This window comes from Pagrus major, chromosome 18, assembly GCF_040436345.1.
Source record: "Pagrus major chromosome 18, Pma_NU_1.0".
NCBI classification, from domain to species: domain Eukaryota; kingdom Metazoa; phylum Chordata; class Actinopteri; order Spariformes; family Sparidae; genus Pagrus; species Pagrus major.
The window spans coordinates 31,165,499-31,183,408 of NC_133232.1; the positions used below are offsets into that span (position 1 = coordinate 31,165,499).

The 17,910-nt window shown below is 44.5% G+C and overlaps 1 protein-coding gene across 1 annotated transcript in view; it reads left to right on the forward strand.

Annotated features, from left to right (window-relative positions):
* The window catches only part of pcdh19 (protocadherin 19), a 56,022-nt gene that overhangs the window by 25,879 nt on the left and 12,233 nt on the right, over window positions 1-17,910 (forward strand). Inside the window, exons 3-4 of the mRNA XM_073487458.1 lie at window positions 4,276-4,334; window positions 6,093-6,265. Coding sequence (XP_073343559.1) covers window positions 4,276-4,334; window positions 6,093-6,265 — 232 coding nt within the window. The remainder of the gene's footprint in view (window positions 1-4,275; window positions 4,335-6,092; window positions 6,266-17,910) is intronic.

Genomic DNA, 17,910 nt, shown 5'->3' on the forward strand with positions numbered 1-17,910 from the left:
CGCCCTGTAAACCCCCTGGATCTCTCTCTCTCCTCATCTCTTCCTTTAGCAGTGGGATATCAATAACAAGGCACATAATGTGTAACATTTCCTTCCGGGACTGTGGGGAGTCCGTGAATGAGCTGCAGCAACAATAAACGAATACTGAGGCGCAACCTCAGACTGCTCAAACATGGAACCAAGCAGCAAAATTCGATCTGACAGTTTTAATTGATTCCGTCTGGCCTGTTGTTCTTTATGTGCTTTTCAGTGTGGCAGTAAGAGCATTTTGTGTCCACAAGCAGCGTGTCTGGATGTTGTCTGTCAGCTAAATTGACGATGTTAAAGAGTCGCATCGCATGACAGACATAAACCAGTCACTTCTGTAATCAATTTCTCTTCTTTTTAGATGTTTTCTTCTTTTTTTAGATACGGCCTTGTACATCCAGCCCCACCCTGCTTATATGCCTTCTGTTTTTTTTAAGCAGGTTTAAGTGATGTTTCATAGATACATTTTATCAGACAGATATCAGCCTGGCAAAGATTGCTTATCACAATCGCAGCATTCTACACTCCTTTTTTTAAATGTGTAAATGGATAAAAAAAAAGGAAACAATGTCTGTAATTTAAAAACAAATTTGCTGATGGAGTTATCTCAAAATAACATGTTGTTAGTGCATGTTGCTGCTTCCCTGTTTAAATGTTACACTGTGCTGTATCAGCCTCGATAATGCATACAGTAAGGCAGCTGTGTGACATTTTTTTTCTCTCTTTTTCTCCCCTATCTCTGTGACATCTGCTGAACTTGTCGGGTGTTTACTGGTGTAACAACTGGTGTCTTCACTCCCCCACCCCTCCTGTCCTCTCTGGTGCTCCCCATGCCCCCACACAATGAATACACTTGCATCCCGACTACAGAACCAATTGTCACGCTGGGAGGAAGGCAAATCAAATCTTACGGCAGCAACTAGGCGAGGAGATTGCTTTTCCTCTCAGTGGCAGAGAAGCGAGCCCATCGTCCCTGCGCCTCAGGTTTTACTGGAGAGGGTGAAAAGGGGAAAAGCTACTGGGCTGCAGCAGCTGGACCTCGAGTCTCCCGCAGGTCAAGTCTCACCCATTTCCTCCCCATTTTCACCCTCTCTCTCTCTTGCCACTCTCTTTCCACTTCCCTCCACACTCATCCTGACACTACCTATCAGTCACCCGGCGACATCGGGGACTACATTCCTCCCTCCAGTCCTCCAGATGAAACGGAACAATAATTATGGGGATAGAGTGGCTCTGGCCGCCAAACTGGGGCCGCTCAGATCACAACAACACATTGTCCAACCTGATTAAGGAGCCATTTGTGGCGTCCTCGCTGTAGTTAAGCAGTCCTCATCCTCTTGCCTGAAACTTGACCTCCCAGCAAGATCTATTGACATGTCCTCCAATTTGAGGTCGCTCAGAAATGTGGGGGCAGACATTACATTTCTTTACAGGAAGCCGAGGCTAATGCATCCAATTCTTCCCCCCAGAATAGGCACTCTTGAGTGACTCATCAATGGCCAAGGTTATGCCCTCTCATGTTGGTTGTTTGTTTATTTCCACTGACAATTTGATGAATAGAGGAAATGTTGTTATCAACCGCTGAATCCTTTGATTAACGAGCAGCTGCTGTGCTCTAGATGAGCTACAGAGAAAGAGACGGTTGAATACTGTGAAGTGTCCTCCTCGGGTTGTACCTACTACACGTTTAAGAGAGCTCCATGTAAGAAAAAAAAAAAAACCCCTGCGAGAGAATTGTATTAAGGAAAGTACAGTTTCTTTTCTGGACTGGAACAGCTTGAGAGCAGGGGCATACTGCCTCGCACAGAACCTGCCATCCAAACCAATTACAGGCTGCAGCCAGAGTGACATTCACAAGAAATTTTCTATCTTGTCTTTTTAAATAAAGTTTTCCCCTTGTTACTCATGCCTCGCAATTTCATTAGTCTCTCGCTAGATGCGCAGCCACTGTAGAAGACGAGGCAGTTTAATTTGTGCTCACTGGGACCAAAGTGCAGCACAGGTGGAACACAAAACATACACGTTTACAATATGTCGGCTATAAACGTCACTGATCTAAACCGCTGTGGATCTTTTTATTTTTCTGTGATTAAACACCGAATACGTATCTAAAATGTGGCGTCATTTTCTAAATTAATTCAATAATATGTGTTAATGTCTAATTAATAATTTAATCTGAGTTGCACTATGTTGCCACTGTCGTTACCTTTGATATTTAATGGAGTCAAGCTGAACGGGAACAAAAGGAGTCAGGGGCAATACAAGAGAACAAACATGGCACGCTCCAAATTAAGGGCTAATAATAACATGGTAATTAAATTCCTTTTTATGAATTATCTCCTCTATAGTAATGAGTTAAAGTTTAATTAGGGGTAAATGGTAAAAAGGAGTCGGAATGATGCTAACCTTCAGCGAAAAACACGTTGCATCGTAATTTGGCCAACCCCAATCAGAGGCCTGCCCTCGCTTTGTTGCTTATCGGTTTTTGTTTTTTTTTTCTTCTGCAAAACAATAATTAGGCGTCCGTGAGGTGAGATGGCAAACAACGGCTTATCTTCTAATGATTGAAGGTAGACCTCTGTGCTTTGGAGAATACTGCAAGATACAAGCTTTTCAAAGTTTACAGCAACTAAAGAGGCAGGAACAGCATCAGCGTGAGTCAGATAATAATGCCGCACAGCAGTTTTGTTGTCTTTGAAGCCATGAGAAAATGTCTTCAATACCAGGAATCTTAACAAACAAAGACATGTATTTGGTAGCATTAGGCTCTTACATTTTTCATAGACTGCAAACAGGTCATGGGAGCTATTTGCCAGAGGTAAACACCACACATTGGCTGCTGTGATCTGCCAGCATCACTTTTATTTATTCCTGTATATATTTATTTATTTCAGAAGAGATCCAAGAAGACTGGGACTAAAGTTTGACAATTCCTCGGCTCCCCCACCGTCCTCGCTGCTCACACTCTCCCGCATTGTGGTTCCACTTCCACGCAGAGACGCCGAAAAAAGTTCAAAATGTTCAACCCAATTAACATCTGATAGGGAGAGCGTTCGCACAGTCGCACGCTGAGTTTTAATCCAAATCTGTTTGGTCACCACGTATGACAGCTGTGCGGGGCCGCCGCTGCCTCACCAGCAGGCATGTGTCAAATGCAGAGCTCACTTGATAATCAGCAATTGTGCTCCAGTGCCTGCATTAACCTTTCTTATCATAGGGGTGACTCTCTTTTTTCAACAGTTCTTTGATACGGGTACTGTAGACTTCCCTCGGAAGTCAGCCATTGACTCGTAGCTTTTATCGGGATACAGTATCTGCGCCGTGGAATTTTAAGTGAAGGCTCTGCTTTCTGTCTCGGGAAAACACCTGCATCTTATCAAACTTTGTCGAAAGGGTCGTATCCTGGCTTTTTTCGCAGGACTGGGAAAGTCCTTTGAGAGGCTTTGATACCCTTTGGCCCTCTGACATCTTACCTAGTGCGAGGAGACGCTTGGCAGACGCAGGAGGGGCTACCTGCTCAGTGTACTCTAACTCCTCTGTCCACGCTCTCTTACTTGTCAGACATTCTCCTTTGCTAAATAAATGTTGAAAAAAAAAATGAATGTAGGATGCCTTTGAACTGTGTTCTCTAATGTGGGTCAGAGATCTATCGTATGCATATTCTGAAAGCCTTTTCATCTGCAATTGCGGAGTTAAGATTCCCCTGATACACTCTTAATTTCATCTACTTCTCCGGTTATTTATTAAATATTTCTACATTAATATCTTCTCAAGCATGGTCAAAGTGAAGAGTTCAGAGAAGAGGAAAAAAAAAGGGAAACTTTTCTTCTCCCTCTGTCTGCATGTTAGTCTGTCCGCCCTAATGACTCCATTTTAAAAGACAGTGGGCTGACCGCCAGTGGAGGGAGGAAGGGAGAGGGAGCAAGGGATCGAGAGCGGGGAGGGTGAAGAGGAGAAGAGAGGCTGCGCTCACTGCAGCACTCTCCTCAGCTCTCAACTCCCAGTCAGCCTCTCTGTGTGTGTGCTTTGAAAGAGAATAGGATTCAGCCCTTTGAAAGCCGAGGCTGCTCACCGGGGCCTTTGTGTAAAATAACATTTCTACTGAAAGCCAATTACTGGTAACATTATTTTGGTTGCTTCCATTATTAAAAGTACCTCTCTCTGTTGCCCCCCATCATCCCTCAACCACAACCCCCCCCACCCCGCCATCTCATCCACACCCCCACCCCCTGCATTGCTCTGTTGCAGACGGAGAATTATTCCATCGACTCCAGTTACGTGAACAGCAGAGCCCACCTCATTAAAAGGTATGTCTTGATTAGGAATTGTTACCAGCACCTCGTTACCATTGTTATCTGTAATTGTTTTATCTAATGAGTGCACAGCTACCGTTTGCAAGTGTTTCCTGCATGTTTTCCATTCTGTATAATTGCAACGGGAGGATCAGATTTTGGGGGGGGATAAATAGAATTGCTCTGTAATGCGTTTAGTAGTCACAAACTCGCACTTTCAGAATATTAGATCACACAGAGCGGCAGAATTGGCAAGTAATGATTTTCACATTTACAGATAACCTTATTAGGTTCATTAGCAACACATGTGGCTCGAATCACATCGGGTTACGGCTCGGAACGACTCAACGATTAAGTGATATTCAAGAGATTTCTCTTGTGCTTTTTTCTTCTGCTGTTTGTCAAAGACAGCAGAATCATGAATAGCCAGTAATTACCCGGTGAGGAAAGGGAAGGATAACTGTTTTCATTGTGCTTCACCTGAGCAAGGGCATTAGATAGAGTTTGCAGGAATGCAGGGTTGGGGAGGTTGGGATGGGGGTCATATAATAATTCCCTCCAGCCACTGAGGTTTCTTTAAGCAGCCTCACTTTCAAAAACTACAATCCTCCCTTTCTTTTTTTTTTTTTTTCCACCCGCAGCTAGAGCATTCCTTCCTTTCTTTTGTTTGAGGCCTTTTGAAAACCCATTATGGCAATTTTCCCCCCAAAAGATTCCCTGCATTAATGTAAACAAGGAGCATTCAAGTGTGGGCCTCTGCAGCACACTACAAAGAAATCCCCTCAGGAGCCAGTGAGCCCATGGTCTGGGACAGGTGCAATTACAGTGATAACATCAGAGAGCCAGCATTACCTGCAGTCCTCTCTCCCAGGCTGGAGAATGCGAGGCTGGAGCTGGGGAATGCAGCTACCTTGTACTGTCCTTCACTTTCTCTACCCTTTTTCTTTTTGTTTACTCCCATCTATTCTTCTCTCTCCTTCCTCCCCTTATATGAACTCATTCGTACATTTTCTTTTCCCTCCCGCAAGAGCACATGTTCATATATTCACCCCTATTTAGTGTTGTTTGTAAAAGCAGAATTTGTTCCAGTGGGATGGAAATCAAATGAAGGGAAATCACGCTGTTACTGTGCAGCTGTTGATTGTGCCCCCCTCCCCTCTTTCCCACCACCACACCGCCCCTCTTTATTGACTGTGAGCCCCAAACAAGACAGATGCTCAGTTTGTATGCTTCCAGCGTTTCCTACATCCATCTTCCTTCCAGGAATTCCTGATTACTGCAGTATTTGTTTGATTGTAGTGAGTGAGTGCCTCCTGTTTGTTCAATGCGATGTCCTTGAAGTCGGCGCATCCATCCAAAATGTCCCTGTCTCAAACGCCAACCCCACATAGCTGCTGTGCTATCTGTGAAGTTGAAAAATGTCCACTTAATCCAAGAAAGGCTCTCAGCAGATTTAAACTTCCTTCTTATTTCATGGTTGCTGCAAGCGTCGAGGCTGGAGCGAGGCTTTGTTTCTTCGCAGCAGTGTAGTATTTAGCTAAGACTCACAGCAACAACAAAGAAAACACCCTAATCATCTGTTTTGAATTCATGGAAACGGGCGACGTAAAAGGGCAAAGGATTCGCACAGGAAGGGACGGGGGGGTTAGAAAAAGACGGACAGCCCGTCACAAACCATCAGAGACGCGGGGGACGGAAGGAGAGCGTTTGAGAGAAGGAGATGTGACAGTTAATCAACATTTCCTCTTCTCCTCCCTCCTGGCCCCCATGTAGCACATCGACGTTCAAGGACCTGGAGGGGAACAGTCTGAAGGACAGCGGCCACGAGGAGAGCGACCAGACCGACAGCGAACACGATGTCCAGAGAGGACACTATGTTGACACGGCTGTCAATGACGTGCTGAACATGACCGTCCCCCCCAATGTTTGCCAGCTGCCAGACCAAGGTAAGGAAATCTGGCTTTGGATGTGAGTGTGTGTGCATTTGTGTGTGTGTGTGTGTTAAGAGGACTTCGCTGTCCTTTGGAGTGTGTTTTGCCAGTTTCAAGATAAAGATTCTGAGAGTCTGTTTTTTTATGCTACCAGAGCATCTTTTAAGGTGCATTAAGCCCATCGCAGGCTTCAGATGTGCAAGTATGAATAACAGCACAGTTTTTTTTTTTTGTCTTTGATGTCCTGCCGGAGCAGCTAATGTGGGGGATCTCTGACAGCTCAGGCTACCCTTTGATACAGGCTTAGGCAACATTATTGACTGATAGTAGCCATGTCTGCTCTTGAAGTGGGGCCGACTTCTGATGTGCCTGAATGGCAGCAATTAGGCTCACAAAGGTAGAAGGTGGAAAAATCTACATATCTCCACGTGCCCTCATCCATTATTCAGCAGGATCATTTAGCAGGGAATTAATGTTGATGTTTCATTTCTGACTCACCGTTTAAAAAGACATCCACTTGGTTGGCAGAAGTCAGTGTAAGGGGTCATGTTCGTTCTTAACTACTGCCAGTCAGACTGAGGGAAGAGAGCGGGTCAGTAAGAGGGAGAGAGCTCGTGTAGAAGAGCAGGATAAAGCTGTCTGGAGCAGGCCAGGATGTTACGATATGCACCTGAGGGTATTTACTGAGCCAAAAAAGGAAAACACCACATGCACAGGTGCAACAGCTCAGCAGAGCACAAGAGTCAGGCGTGTGTGAAAATTGCAGACATTTTAAGGATGACTCACATTAGCAATTTTATTCTGAGCGAGGAGGGAAGACCGGACATTTTATTTTAAAAGCACACTCTCCAGGGCAGCTCTCACAGATACCACTCGCCACTATCTGAACTTTACATTTGCACCGTGCTCCATTTTTGGGGAACTTGTGCCAAATTTAGTTTTTTCTTTCTTCACAGCTAACGTCGACATAATGTTGGTTTTCCTTTTTACCAGCGCTGCCCTAGTAAGGCTGTCGACTCTCTCTCGCTACTCTACTTTCTTCCTCCTCAGCTCATATCGGGAAGAAATTTTAATGAGCGAGAGATAACGAAAAGGAATCCTGCTTGATAAAAATGCATAAAGGGATGAAGATTATGTGATTTTATTTAAATTATTTATCCGTCTATTTTTTTATTTTTTTTTATTTTAATCCATCAGTGGACTGTGAAGTGTGTGGGTGTGGTTGAAGGAGCAGCAATAGACGAGTGTAGGCTCTTCCTCGTCTGCAGCCTGGCATGTTTAACTCACCAGATGCTTCACTCGGAGCAATTTGGCTGTTGATGTTGTTTGACTGCGCTGTAATGACATTAGCAACCTACACTTTCTGTTAATCAAGAGTAGAGTCAAACAAATGGATCCGCCTTCATAGATTGTAACGATTCAGATGGAATACACGGGGACAGGAAGTATCCTGACCATTAGGGTAATAAACAATAAAAAGCAGATTTGCTGACTATTGGCTGCCGCGTCTGAAATTACTCCGCAACCGTCCGAAAAGGTCTTAAAAAAAAATGCATGCTGACAGGTCTCGAAGTAGTGGGATCTCATTAGCGGAGACAATTAGAAATGATGTACACGAAGAATATTACAAGTGGGGAAAGCTCTCTGAGGCAGTTCTTTTTTCATTAACACCAGCGATGATTGTATCTGTTTCAGCAAAACGGATGCATGCCTCCTGAATGTGTAATGCAGCAACACATTGCTGGTAAACAGAACAAGAGGCTATTTCACAGTGCTGTCCATTCTTTTGACCAGAACAAATAGATGATAACAAAGTATCTGTTTGGAATTACAATTAGGTGGTTTGTTATTGGCTTTTTTTTTCTTATTCTTCTCCTTCTTCTTCTTCTTCTTCTTCTTCTTCATCGCACTCAGCTGCAGACTCACTTTTGGCTGGAGATTTTCCCTCAGTAAGGACTTAACAGAATGGCTCCACTGGAGTCTGTCCTCCCTTTGTTTTGCGAGTCAGTCAGCAGCAGTGGTCACACCAGAGAGTAATGAGAGGCTGTTCATAATTATTAAATGAATTGACCAAAGATCCTTACACGTGCAGAAATGTAATGACATAGCAAATGAAATCGTCCCTCTATTACCATCTCGACGGTCTAATTACGTAGTTAAAGGGCATGGTGGGCTGACAGCGATGGGCAGATTCAGCATGACGCGCAGTTGAATCTGTCTCTCCTGTTGTATGAGGATTTTTCATCATTGGATTTTTTTTTTGGTGGGCCTCCTCAGGAGAGCACTAGCTTCCTTCTTTTCTCTGCTTTCATTTTCCTCTGTGCAAAGTGACTCGAGTGCGAAGGCAGAAATAGAACAGTGGAGGCTGGTATAATATGAGAACGGGCGCGGCGGTTACAGTCACGTGACGGTGCGGTTTTTACTTTGAGCTCATCTGTCTTAATTGACAAAAATGGACACTATCTGCTAGTTCTATTGAGTGAATAGAGGGAATTGTCAGAAAACAAATAGGCATGTTCACTCAACACCCCGCTGCTAAGATGTCTTCTGGGAGTAGCTCTGTGGTACAGTGCGCCTCTCCTGCCAGCTAAAGCAGAAAACAAGTTGAGAGACTGCAATTGCCAAAGGACAACAACACACACAAGCCGAGGATAGAAATGCCTTGTTTTTTTTTTTCCCGTGCTTTTATTGTTCTGTTTTCTTGTGCTGATAAGCGCCGAGAACAAAAAAGGAAACTGGAAGGAGGGGGGTGGGGTGGGTTAAACTCTCGGGCTTTTACAGTGCAAATGTTTACTGTTCCCAGTGTCATGTAAAGGTGCTGTTTGCCCAGGAGACGAGCCATTACCTTTACACAAAGACGCTGCGTCCCCATCATCTGGTGGGCTTTTCATGTGGGAATGCATTTGTGTGACAAGATTCAGCTGCTAACTGGCCCCGCTCTGAATCACAGTGAGACTTTTTTTTTTTTTTCCTTTTTGTATTTGATATTTGGCTTTTGTCCATCAGAGTTCTGTTTTTTTTTGTTTTTCTTCTGTGGTTTCAACAAAGCTACTCATTATCCCCACCCCGGCCACTACCAAGGTAACTTTCATCAAAGTGCTTGTGAAGAGATTTTCGACTTAAATCTGATGCCTCTTTGCTGAATCCCTGCCAAGAATCTAAAGACGGCGTGTGTGCTCTTTTTGAAAACCTGACCTAAAATATCCTCACCCGGCGGATTAGCTTAGAGAAGTATCTGAAGAGCAAATTACATTAAATCTCTTAAAATCTATAAAGGAAGGGCTATCTTTAACATGTAATGGTTCACTCATATCTGCCAACGGAATATAAATGGATGATATCGCTGTAACTAAAAACTGAGGAGAAGCTATATAAAATGAATTCTTCTTTATCTTTATAGGCATGTCTGTGAAGTTAGGGGGGGATTTGGTTGAAATGTGCGACATGCTAGCTTTGGCTCTGTAGAACCATTAGTGTCAAGGGAGAAGCGAGGGAACAGACTCCGAGGGGGCTGGTGACAAAGAGAGCTAAATCTATTTTTTTCCGACTTGCTTTGATTGTCATAGCTCACACTTTAATTCCCCCCGGATATGGATGAGCCATGGTTTTTAAGGATTAAGATTCATGTATTGTTAAATCGCTCGAGTTATCTCCGCGGGAGGGAAAAAGGGAGAGCATGAGTGTCCGATTTGTGGGTTTAGAGGTTTGCGGTCCTGGTTTTGGAATCGTTATCAGGTCAATATCGAAGAGTTCGTCAGGAATAAAAGCCCCTCCTCGCAGCTTATTAGGCTCAAAGGAATCCAAGACTGCTCAATTAGATGGAGCAGGGAACAGGCCTCTTTTAGTTCTGACACATCGCATGGCCTCCACCTCTGGAGAATATCTCTCATCTATCTGTTAGCCTCCCTATGGGTGTGTGCCTGAAGCTGGAGCCCAGGAATGGAAGCCCCCTCCGTGGGCCGCAGATTTCTCCGTATTCCCTTCTTCCATCAGCGGATCCGCAGGGTTTCACTGTTCCTAATTGATTTCATCCCACCACCCCCCACCCCTCACACCTTTCCTCTCTCTCTCTTTCCCTCTCCCCTCCATACGTCTTTCTGTCTTCCTCCTCTGACTGCAAACATCTCCAACCCACATCTCCCAACTTTGTGCCAGTCAAGCAGTCCCCCCCCCCCTCCCCTGTTGAATTAAAGAAAGAGTAAAAGCACCTCACATGTTCCTGCTGCAAACTTGCCCTAAATTCAACACGGGAACATTTCTAGTTTGCAGTTCTCTGATCTACTAACGAAAATGCTGACAGGTGTCAGAATCAGGAAAGGCAACAGGAACAGGGCTCTGCTGACAACACGAGAGAGAGGTGGAGGGGGAGAGAGAGCGAGAGAGAGTGTGTGCGTGAGCGAGACAGAGATGGAGAGATGAGCTGAGAGTGTAGTAAGCAGTCTTAGCGAGGGAAAATAAAAAGAGCAAAAGAGGGAAACAATCTCTCTGACAGGTAGGAGCAAATTTTTTTTTTTCATTCTCTCGCTCGAAGACTGTGAATGTGCGGAGGGGATTTGACTGATTCTCAAACAACATTTGATTGGATTAAGCTTGGAAAGTCTTCGCTTGATTCGGGGGGCTGGCGACAACACGTGTTGCGTTATGATGTCTTATGATTAGGTTAACATACAAACTCTATACTGGGACCATCCATTTTGATTTGGATTTGCCTAATCTAATGTGTAACCCATGGTGGAGGTAAAATGGCTGACAGTGACAAAGAGCTCGGTGCAATACGAGCATTAAGGAAGATAGAGTGCAAACACACGCGCACACGTACACACACACACACGCACGGCGTGCGATCAACACCACAAGAGAGTGCTCGCAGGCAGGTGTGGTGAAGTCTGTAATGAACCACCGAGATGCAGATTTTGCCTCTGAGATGAAGAGAGTTGAGGAAGTATAAGGAAATAAAATGTCGTTTCAAGCTGTGTCCATCTGTGCTCGTCTTTTTTATCTCGCTCACAGCGCCAAATAAAATTGCGTGACTCGGTGAGGTCTCTGTCTTATTCAAATTACACCTAATGTAATAAAACAGAGCCGGCTAATATTGATTTTTCATCTCGTAAAAAGAAGACCAGAGACCCTCTATCACTTTTTTCTCCCTCTGGACTTCTGCGCAAAACTCCGCTGCTTTTAATGCCTGTTCTAAATTAAAAACACGGCTGTGGCCTCTCGGTAGTGTTTGTTTGCACTACTTGCATAAGTAAAACAACAAATTACTTCAAAATCATATGCGAGCACATCCCCTTAGTTCTTTAGTTAACTCCGAGAGGGAATAAGTTAAGAGATGTGAAGAAGTACCTAAACAAACTTGACATGTTTTGATTCTCTGCTAAGTCTTTACAAGCGCTGCCTCCAGCTGCTCTTTCACGCCAACACAGACAACAAACAAAGAAATACTTGCAGAAGGTCTTCTCCTCCAGCCCGGTCTGAAAACATATAGTGATGTTGTAAAACTATAATGGGATCCCCCTGAACCCTCATTCTGCCAAAGCTCTCCTGAATATACCCAGTGTATTTAATCAGCTCAAGAGGGGACTGCTTATCTCTCTGCACTTGTCATGGATAGCGTATTGAACATATCAGAGAGAGAAATGGGAATAGTTCATTATTTTCTAGGGCTCACAATGAGCCTGATGTATCTCATTGCAGGCCCTCCACTGACAGCTCATTTTCGAGACAATCCTGGCATTCAGTTCACAACGCGGCGGGGCGAGAGAGAGAGAGCAAGAGAGAGAGCAAGAGAGAGAGAGACGGAGGGAGGAAACACAGAGAGGGAGAGAAAATAGGGCTCCGGATCTCCATTGCTTATTCATGATGCTGTGGCATGCTAGGTGTGTTAATAATCTCCGCAGAAACCAAGCGAATCACAGTTGTTTGTTGAACACCTAGCCAAGCTGGGCCCCAATCGACAGCAGATGGGAAAACAGGGGGATCAGGATGATCCCAGACAGAGGGAAGGAGATTAAGAACAGGTAATGTGCTGAAGTTGATGGGGGCCGAGTGTGTATTAAAGAGAGAGGAGAGAGTACCTGAATTTTAAATCTTGTCTGAGAGTGTGTACACAGTGTATGGAGTGTGTAGGTGTGGCTGCGAGTGTGTGTCTTTAAAGGTTAATCAGAGACGGAGGGGGGGAAGAGAGAAAAGAGAGAGGGGGAGACAGATAAAGAGATGGCACGAGGGAGAGAAATACTGTGGCTTAAAGGGGGAAATAGAGTGAAATTCAAGTAGCAGAGCTACAGCATCGTCTCCAGCCGACTCGCCTTTTGTGGCTCCGATTGATCCTGGTTCTCGTCGGAGGGACCGAGACAGCGGCCATTTTTCCTAACTGCACCACTGCGGTTTAATTCTTTGAGGTCACTGCGTGGGCACGACCCCTTCTCCCCCTGCCACACAGACCAAGCCATAATAAGACTGAGGGCTTTATGGCTGCAGCACCATTTCCACCTAAAGCACACGCACGTAATGGACGTGCATTACTTGTAATAATTATATAGTGATCTTAATAAGATCGTTTCTCTAAATTAGATCGTTGTGCTCATTATGTTTCTTAACAGTCACTCTCCTACGTCAGCCGCATCACCTCTCAGTGATCTTTGCCGCGGTTTAGACATTCTCGCCCTCACTCCATCGTCAGTGGGACGAGGATCTCGTTCCTCCAGGAGTCTGATGTAGGCCCGCTGCCGTGGATTCTAATCCGAGCTGAATTTACATTTTACAGTGATAATCTTATCTACTGAGATAAGATGTAAATTCAACATAATGAGAGGTTAACAAAGCCTCCTCTGCCGTGGTGTTCTTTATGTCTCTCCCACCCACAAACGGTGCAAGTGCAGAGGCAGCCATATAGTGGCGGTGAAATTGATGTCAGTAATCAGTGTTTTCTTGCATGCCTGTTGAATTTTTATGAAGTCACACGGTTAATGAGACCGTCCACGGAGTATGACAGCACCAGTCCACGCAGTCAATGCTCCCAAATGACATCTGTTTACAGTCAAGTAACAAAGACCTCTAGCAGCTGGTTAAATATGACAAAAACAAAGAAGAAAGTCAGGTGAGCAGAGGGGGAGGTCAGCACGCAGTAGAAACGTCACTCTTAACACTAGATCACCGTTTGTTTCCCGTCGCAAACCAACAGTCCAGGTTGTGTTCTATGAACCACGCCTACAATTGTTCCCTAAACTCAACCAAAGGATTGTAACTTTAAATTGGGTGTCACGATTCTCCAAGTTCACGTCTTCTTTACCAAACCAATAGAATTCTTATGTACAGTGATTCAACAATAAAATAGAAATTCAGTTTGTGTTCAGAAGTTCAGTTTCAGAGCAAACTTCTCAAAGGAATCTCTCAATCTTCTCAAAGAGTTACCTTTGCACAAGTCAGTTGTTTGCTTTCATACACACAGGAAATGTGTCTGGGAGTGGAGCTGCAGGCTTTTTATTTTTCTTTTGACTCGGACTGCATGCGTGGATTTTTGCCTGCGGTATCGCCGATACAGTCTTTGAATTTGTTATTAAAAATTGAAAGACGTGTTGTTGTTGTTGTTGTAGTTGCAGTTAAACCAGGCCAGTGCCTGTAATATACTGAACATTACACATTACACAATTTGATGACACTAATGTGGTACCGTTGGTCTTGACATCTTTAGTCTACGAGATTTATTGAGGATTGAGGAAACAGCTGAGAAAAAGATGTTTATGGCACTGCCAGGGGAATGTGTCCCCAACTGCTTTGCTATTGTTGTCCGTCACACCAGGAATGCAACTTGTGAAGTTGGACCACTCTGCCTCTCAGACAGAAAAATAACAGATAACTCCAGACCTGCTCCTGATCCTCTAGTGACAGCTTGAGTTCCTCTCAAGAGTCCTTAATACACCTTTACAAAAGCATGACTTACCACAGCCTCGTTGCTGAAATGGTATGACTATTAGACTGATACCATGTGGAGTAAACAACCTGATGAGGACATACTATACACATAGACTAACTCAAAGGAGCCTCAGTGTGTGGCTGGAAGTGGGCAGAATAGTCACCGAGTGACTGCCAAAGCAAGGCTTGTATTACAGGGATCCCAGGATATCAGACACCAGGCGGCCTGTGCTCCCTCCAGGCAGGGCAGAGTCTGGCAGCTGGCCCGTAGCCCAGATAGCTATAATCAGCTCCATTACCTGTAGCACTGACTCCCATTTATGAGCCCTCATAGTGGAACCATACCGGCTATACTGCGGGATTTAAGGATGCTGGGAAATTTTTAGGGAAAGTACAAACGGCACGGAGACGCACATGCCGTAGCTTCACCTGCTGCAGGCACGTACGGGGTGCACACACGAGCGCGTTCGTAGCCACACGCCGACAGAAACGTGTCGTGAATGGGGAGAGATATTCTGGGCATTATGTGTCTTGGCACGCGGCATTTGTTTTATCTTCTCCCTCTGTGAAGAAGGGGAAAGATTAGGAGTATACTCTGCTCTGTTTAAGAGGAAAATCAGCTGTCTTTTGACAAGTACATTGTAGCCCGCAGTTTTCTGTCCAGAATACAAAGAGACATTTATCACTGCAGCTGGGGTGAGGGAGGAAGAGAGAGAGAGAGAGGGGGGAGGTGGGGGTCTCCTGTGCCGCAGCAATGTGCATTTCTTTTTTTAACCCCTATTACTTCCTCTCTGTGTGAAAAACACGATACCTCCTTCCTCTTTAATCCATCAGAGATTTCCCTCTTCCTATTTTTCTTTCATTGCAGTGTCTCCTCCAATGCCTTTGTCATCTCCACCCCAGTTTTTTTTTTTTTTTTATCTTAGTTCGCATCACCTTGTTTCTCCTGACAACACTGTAACTCAGATGGAATATGTAGCAGGAATATGTAAAGTTATGTCGTCCTCCTCAGTTGTGGCAACAAAAGGTTACTACCTCAGGCATACTGCTATAATATTTCCATATTCTGCTCTCCTCATGTATATTCAGTCAGAATAATTTATTCTCCAACATTTTATAGCCGTCGAAATGCAGAATTTCTCTCGCGCAGACCCCTGCATACACTGTAAAACACAGCATGGCAGAAATGTGCTCTTTTGGATTTGTTCTCAGCAGAAGTTAAACAGAGGTTAAAGAGAAGTCGTCCAAATCACCTCCATCATTACTATCCTTCATTCGCCAATTAGTGTCAGTGTTCCCCACGCTGTCCCCTAGATGACCTTGCTGGGATGAGCTTGCTATGTTGTAATTCAACATTTTGAGTTTCTCAGTAGTGGGAGGCACATTGTGGTTGCTGGTGACCCACATTATAAACTATTGATGAGAGAGTGAAAGGCACAGAAACAGAGAACAGGGACCTGCTGAGGCTACACCTCAGACCTGGTCTTGGCCAACGGTCTCCGCAAGACCCTGCCTGGATTTTGTCTTTCAACACGTCTTCATATTGAAGGACCTCCCACTTCTCTGTGTTTCCCTTATTCAGTGAATGAACAAGCAAGCATGCACTGCCACTGAGCTTAACAGGGTTATCTCAGCTGAGTAAAGATCAGTGCATAACCTGAATTCAGAATGTGATACGGGTCATGTAAACAGCATTTTACATTTTCATATCCTAAATTAGGCCTCATTCCAACTGTTGCATTATTCCTAATGTTGCATTTAGCGATTAAGGCATGAGGGATATGCCGGGGTTATTTGGGTTTTAGGAGCATTCTTTGGACAGCGTCTTCAGAAAATGCATCTAAATTACGTTTTTAACTGCAATTTGCGACTCTTGGCCTCCTGCCTGTTTATGGCCAGCTCTGCAAAAGAAAAATGCACATTTATGTTTGGAAGGTGAAACATATTATGCTCATTTTCAGCTTCAGAATTTCATTTTGGGTTCATACTAGAGTAGGTTTACAGTTTTGTCAGACTGTCCAGGACCCAGTAAATACCCAGTCTGTTCTGATTGGTCAGCTCACACACGCCTGACCCAGCACAGCTTACAACAACAGAGCAGCTGTGCTAAATCAATTTCTACATGCAAAACTAGCCACCGGGTATTAATTATGCTGATGTGTGACTCTGTGACGTAGTGTGATGTCACAAAGTTAAGGAATTAAAGGGACTACTGACGAGGCGTTTCAGGAGCGGTGTTTTCTGTGGGAGAGAGGAGCTTCTGTTGGTGTGGATTTCAGATCTTTTACATGCACAAGAACACTGAGAGAAAGGAAAAAGTTAAAAAAGCTCAATAGGTCTCCTTTAAATATTAATGGCGGACTTTGATATCAAAAAGGTTTTTGGATATGCACAAATACTGCAAAGCCGACCTTTTCTTAAAGGTGGTTATCTGGTGGATTTTTTTCATTAGCTGTGTAAACAGCTTAGTGGGAATATTCTCTTTTTTCAGAATAATGGTTAAAAAATAAATATTTTTGTGAATGTAAACACAGTGAATGAGTTCACTAGTGAATCTCAATTTAATTTAAATGTTCTCTTTCACTGTATTTACATCATGTTCATGTGTGAGAAAGGTCAAGAGCTGAGCAGGATCCAGAGTGGCGTAGCTGGCGGTGGTGGATAATCAAATTAAAGTAAATTCATCAACATTAAAAATAACACAACTCACAAAGGTCCTCTGTTATTGTATTGTTCTTCTAATGAGATGTTCCCTTTAGGCTACCACACATCTTTCTTGGCATTACCCAGAGAATCATATCACATTAGTACATTATGTAAAATTAGGTCAGTGTGAACTACGTTAATACTACTAACTGGTACATTCATTCGCTTAATATCCACAGTAGTAAGGTTGTAACAAAAAAATACTTTCAATACACCCCAGGAGGCTTTCTTGTTCCTCTGATGTGCGATTGGCTAAAGGACAGACTCCATTCATCGGATGTCTCCTGCCAGCCGAATGTGACTTTTCAAACCCTGCTGTCCCCCACCTCCTTAAAAGGCAGGATAAAAGGTAATGGGAGAGGTCGGTTGTTAAGTTTAATGGCAGACAGGAAAGTCTCGGAGTGGCTCTTTTTAATGATGTGCCTGTTCTCATGCAGTCCTTGTTAAAGACGAGGCCCAGAATGCATTCAGAGGACAGGGGAGGGAACCGTGGCCAGACACTGCGCTACCCCACATCCTCTGTGAGCTCTGCAGTGGGGGGTCCCAGGGTCCTTTGTGTGTTCTCCAGCACATCGTAGACATCCTGTGCTCCTTCTGTATTCAGCTCACATTAGCATCAGGAAATAAATAAAGCAAGCAATCAGGCCGTGACCTCTTATATCCACAGCGCTGCCAGCACCCCCCACTCGCTCACCCTCCCTCCTCCTCCTCCACCTCCTCCACTGCACTCTACGTAGGTTAAACTAGCTTGGATTTGCAACTGAATGTCAAGCTTGGTGTTTGGCTTTACCACAGGGCAGGTTGTTCCTCCACTGTCTCCAGAGAAAGGGGGCTCGAGGATCGAGCGGGAGCGAGGGGAATTGGATCTTTGACACCTGCCACTTCCACTCGGCTGCACCTTGCTCCCTCGCCACACATAAGGACTTTCCATGTCACAGCTCAGCATGTTATCATGAGTGGGCACAGGGCCTGAGAAATCCAATTACTACCACTGTGTCAGACCCCTGCCATCATTCTTATGTATGCTATAGTCATGTTCC